At 39.3% G+C, this 5,020-nt stretch overlaps 1 protein-coding gene across 1 annotated transcript in view; it reads right to left on the bottom strand.

Moving 5' to 3' along the window:
* Positions 1-801, bottom strand: part of LOC106527025 (protein EFR3 homolog B) — a gene marked incomplete at its 5' end in the record, with an annotated part of 27,309 nt that extends 26,508 nt beyond the window's left edge. Inside the window, 3 exon segments of the mRNA XM_014021780.1 lie at positions 209-359; positions 510-637; positions 725-801. Coding sequence (XP_013877234.1) covers positions 209-359; positions 510-637; positions 725-801 — 356 coding nt within the window.
* Between the last annotated feature and the right edge of the window lie 4,219 nt (positions 802-5,020).

The following is a 5,020-nucleotide window of genomic DNA, read 5'->3' as shown; positions in this document are numbered from 1 at the left end:
GTGTTTTATGTGCTGCAGAACAGGAACCTGCTGTAAAACAGCAATTATGCTGAGTCAGGCTTGATTTTTAATATTTTTTTCCTGTTAAATAAATAAATCAAAATCAAATCAATCAAACTTTCCTAACGGGGCTGAGCAGAACTATAAAAAATAATTTTGGTAAATGAGACTTTTTAAAAAATATCCTGCAAAAGTATTTGTTTCGTACCGAGTTTGTTGCGAGGATGTGCAGGTGTGGTTTGTCGGTCTCCAGCAGCAGTCTGAGTGTACTGAGGAAACTCTCGACCAGCAGGTTGATGCTCTGACAGCGACAGGCCAGCAGCAGCTGCTCCATCGCCTCCATCGCTATACAAACATACCTGACAACAACACAACAGACCACTGTTAGGTGAATTCAGACTGGACTTTGAGAGGATTTCTGCCCTGTTTTTGTTTAAAAATGTTCCCAGTGTCCTTCTCTGACCTGTATCTGTTTATATTCTGGATATGTACAGAACCAGAACACTGACCCGTAATGGTGGCGGTTCAGCTCTCTGGTCAGACGTTCTGACAGGTAGGCAGCGATTCTGTCTAGTTTCTCTGGAGCTGACAGGGCAAAGAAGGTTAGTTTCTCCATGTTGGCTTTCACAAGCCCATCCTGTTCACACAAACACAAAGGAGAGGTTGTTTCATCAGAGTTTTCTTCACTTTTCACCAGGAAGGTGCAATTATTCAAAGTGTTTACCTCTGGGTTTTCAGGGAAAATGTTGTCGACCAGCCGCTTGTAGCGAGGGCGCAATGCCCAGCAGCAGCCACACAGACCTGCAGACACACAGTTATTTTATTTTTATTGAACAGAATGCAGTCACATTTGGAGAGCAGGAACCAAAAATGCTGCCAGGGAGCAGGTTCACCTCAGTGGTTCATTACCCTCCTCAAAAATTAAGCAAAATAAAAACAAAGTACTGACGGAAAAGAAACATGGATCTAACAAAAGACACAGGGAACTGAACACTAGCTCAAAATATTAGAATATCATGTAAAAACTGAACTATTTTTGTTAGTCAGTTCAGAAAGTGAAAATCAAATATTACATACTGTAGGTTCATTACATGATTTGCTAGTTTTTATTAGTTATTATTGTTTGTTTAATGCTTAGTTTTAGTTTAGTTTTTATTAGTTCTAGTATTAGTTTTTTTAATAGAGTGAATAAACATATTTGCCAATGCATCCTCAAGCTTGTGATGTTCCTGGGAGTTAACTAACCAACAGCTATTTGGTCGCTAGTTAAAGCAATCTAATGCGATACCTTCCTAAAATAATTGTGTAACTCATTTTTGCCAATTAAGGCCATGGGCGATTATTTTAGGACGATGACAATAGTTGTCTCCAACCCGGAGCTACAGTTGCTTGTTTTTCACGGGAGCTACTGAGAGAAGCTTATGTGTCAAGATAGCCATAATTAGCTATCTTGTGCGAGCTTGATATTCTGTCTATAATTCCAGTTAGTTTTAGTTAGTTGTTGTTTTTTCATTTTATTGCTGTTTTTATTTACAGCATCTAATAACCCTGAATAAGTTTTGTGGCCTGAAGGGGGAAGCAGAGCATCTATGGACCTTTCATTTTTCATCTATTCATGTTGAGTGTTGTTGGTTTTTGGGGATTAAATGCCACATAAGATGAACCACTGGTCTGCAGCCAACACGATAAATGTTCCAGTCTGCATATTTAAACCATTTGAGCCCCAAAAGTAAAGCACAGTCCAGAATGTTTGGACTTTCTAAAGCCGTCCTTACAGCCACAGATGGACACAACAATCCAGCAGCAGTAAAGCTAAATCTTATGAATTAATCCTGCAGCAGCTTGTTGTGTAATGTGTTTATATTGTTTTTTTTTTTTTTTTTTAGTTGGAGGAGCTTAAAGAGTCCACTCCTCTGTTGCTCAACACGTGACCCATTTGGACTTTACTCTGACTTCAGATCCGAGCCTGCAGAACTAGCCAACCATTTATAATCAACTTAAAACCTTAAAGCCCTTTTCTAAAAGCCTTTTGGTAAACTTCAGTTCTAGTTTCAGGTTGATGTCACATGTTAGGATTATTATATTTCATTTTATTTTAATAATTTTTGGGGGATCTGGGATTTTTAAGCCAGTTTTAATTCTACAAAAGAAGAATATAAAGGTTATTTTAATTAGATTAATATCTTGAGTATTGTTTTTATTGGTAAAGAAGTCATATTATTAAAGCAGCCTTTTCAAAGAAGTATGTTATTGTCAAAGGAACTAAAAGGACTAAAACAAAGGAAAATAATAAGGATAAAAATACCAGAAAACTGAGAGGAAGAAAGTTAAACACAAAAATATAAATAAAAACAAACATACAGAAAGAAGTGAAACAAGACACAAATTATTCTAATGACTGAAGGAAAGGAGCCAAAAAAAGTTTTGCAAAAGTAAAACAAAAATATCTAAACATAAAGTAGATGCATTATCACAGGAATAGACAAGATGAAACCAAATTTCAACCAGAAAAGCAACTGAAACAAGAAAATAAAACTGATAAACCCAGAAGTCCTGAAACAAACAAACAAGGCAAGACTAAAATTAAAGCCACAAACTCCATCTCCATCTTCTGTCACTCATCCATATGGGTCATGGAGGCAACAGGTCCAGGAGAGAAACCCCGACACCCCTCTTCCCAGATATACTTTCCAGCTTGTCTTGGGGGACGCCGAGGTGTTCCCAGGCCAGAGAGGATACATAATCCCTCCAGCGAGTTCTGAGTTTTCCACAGGGCCTGCTACCAGTGGGATGTCCTTTAAAGGGAGGCGTCCAGGAGGCATCCTAATCACATGCCTGAAACACCTCAACTGACTCCTTTCGAGGCGGAGGAGCAGCAGCTCTTCAAGCTCCCCCCGGATGACGGAGCTCGACCACCCTACGAATTAAGCTAATTTCAGCCGCTTGTATCCAGGATCTCATTCTTTCGATCATGATCCACGCCTCATGATCATAGGTGAGGGTTGGAACGTAGACAGACAAATAAATCAAAAGCCTTTCAACTCAGCTTTTTCTTCACTACGACCAACTGAAGCAATGCCCTTATTACTGAGGATGAGGCCCCAATTTGTTGATCCATCTCCCGCTCCATCCTACCATCACTCATGAACAAACAAGACACCCAGATATTAAAACTCTTCCACTTGTGGCAGAAACTCTCCCCTGATCCAGTGGGGGGCATTCCACACTTTTCCAATCGAGAACCAGAACCTCAGATTTCATCCCAGCCACTTCACCAGCCACAAACTATAATGATAACATCAAAAGTCACCCCAGGATTCGTCAATCCCCCCCACCCCAGCACCACCACCAAAAATAAATAAAAAAATAAAATCTGGAGTCAGTGAGGAGAATAAGAGGGCAGTCAGCCATGTGCAGATTGGAATTTTGTAGATCATGCAGAAAAGGCAGGTACAATGTTTTAACTCTTCGAAAGGTTTCCTGACAAAAATACAACAGAGACAAACATACAAGGACACAAAAACTGCATCAAACTCCTTATGATAAATAATTTGAACCTCTTTAATTTTGAAGCAACAAACCAGACAATAATTGTGCTCAGTTAGATTTGAGTGTCAAACACAGTGGACAAAAGGCAGTATAAGCATATTCATGTAAGACAGACACAGCAGCCATGATGATGCTTTCAGGATTAACACAGTCAAGCTTCCCAGAAAGCTGAGCATTGTGAATAGAGGTATGAACCAAATAATGTTTATTATTTAGGATTCTACGTGAGAAAGGACCATCCAGGGTTGCTGAAATCGGATGAATCGTTCTGACTAAAAAGGGTTAGTTGCACTCATGTTTTAAAAATCAAATATTTCCCAAAGTAACTTTGGGTCACCACAGTAACAGTTTCAACAAATTCTGTTACACATCAGAGCTGCAGCGACAGCAGCTGTTGGTCAGAATTAGTTGATGAACATCCACACATCCAATATAAAGAATCAGCAGATTATGGATTAACTGGTCAGAGAGAACCATCACAAACAACATCCCTGCAGCAGCAGCTGAAGACCTGCAGAAATCCACATACTGTGTTTTTAAAAATGTCGTTTACAAACCTGTGCTGTCATTTGACAGAGCTGTGGCCACAGAGTTTAAAACATGAAACAGACATGTTTATGTGTGTGACATATGAATGTCTGAGCTAGGGTTGGGCATAATCGTATCGTGTGCAATTAATCGTCAGAAAAACATTAATCGATTACTTTTTGGCACTTGACGATTAATACAATTAATGCCACCAGGCAGAGTCCGCTTGGTGCTCCTCTCTGCTTCAGATATGATGAACGTAAAAAAAAATCTGTAATTTATTTATCTACCAACACAATTTATAATTTGATGTATAGCCTGAAGTCTGTAATTTTGACACAATTTGGAAAAGATTTTTACAAAGAGCAAATCTTTCCCACTAAATTGGTCATGTGACTAGGATATAAGGGTGTCCAGGGACTCCAAGGCATTAATCATCAAATTAATCGTTATCGGCTAAATACCATAATTAATTGTGATTTTTTTTTTTTTTGCCAATATTGCCCAACCCTAGTCTGAGCACAATTTTACAGGAAAGAAGTGGAGCTTTGCAGAGCACAGCAGACATGTACATTCTAGGAAGATCTCAAACATGTCACCCACAGCCACATACACACACACACAGCTGTGTCCACCTAGACATATGGGGACATTCCACTGACTTCCATTAAATTTCTAAAGTCTAATCCTGGCCCCTTAGCCTAAAACTAACCTCACTGACCCTAAAGCTAATGTAAACTCAATTCATACCTTAGCCCTAAACCGAACCTCCATCCTGCCAATGGCTTTTAAACAAAACAGGGACTCTGTTTAGGTCCCCATATGTACCAGTAGTCCCCATTTGTAGGTGTTTTGTCTTAAAATGGTCCTCATACGTCACAAAATACCTGTCCACACACACACACACACACACACACACACACACACACACACACACACACAC

Source organism: Austrofundulus limnaeus, unplaced genomic scaffold (genome assembly GCF_001266775.1).
Source record: "Austrofundulus limnaeus strain Quisiro unplaced genomic scaffold, Austrofundulus_limnaeus-1.0 Scaffold305, whole genome shotgun sequence".
NCBI classification, from domain to species: domain Eukaryota; kingdom Metazoa; phylum Chordata; class Actinopteri; order Cyprinodontiformes; family Rivulidae; genus Austrofundulus; species Austrofundulus limnaeus.
This window is presented reverse-complemented; position numbering and strand designations above follow the sequence as displayed.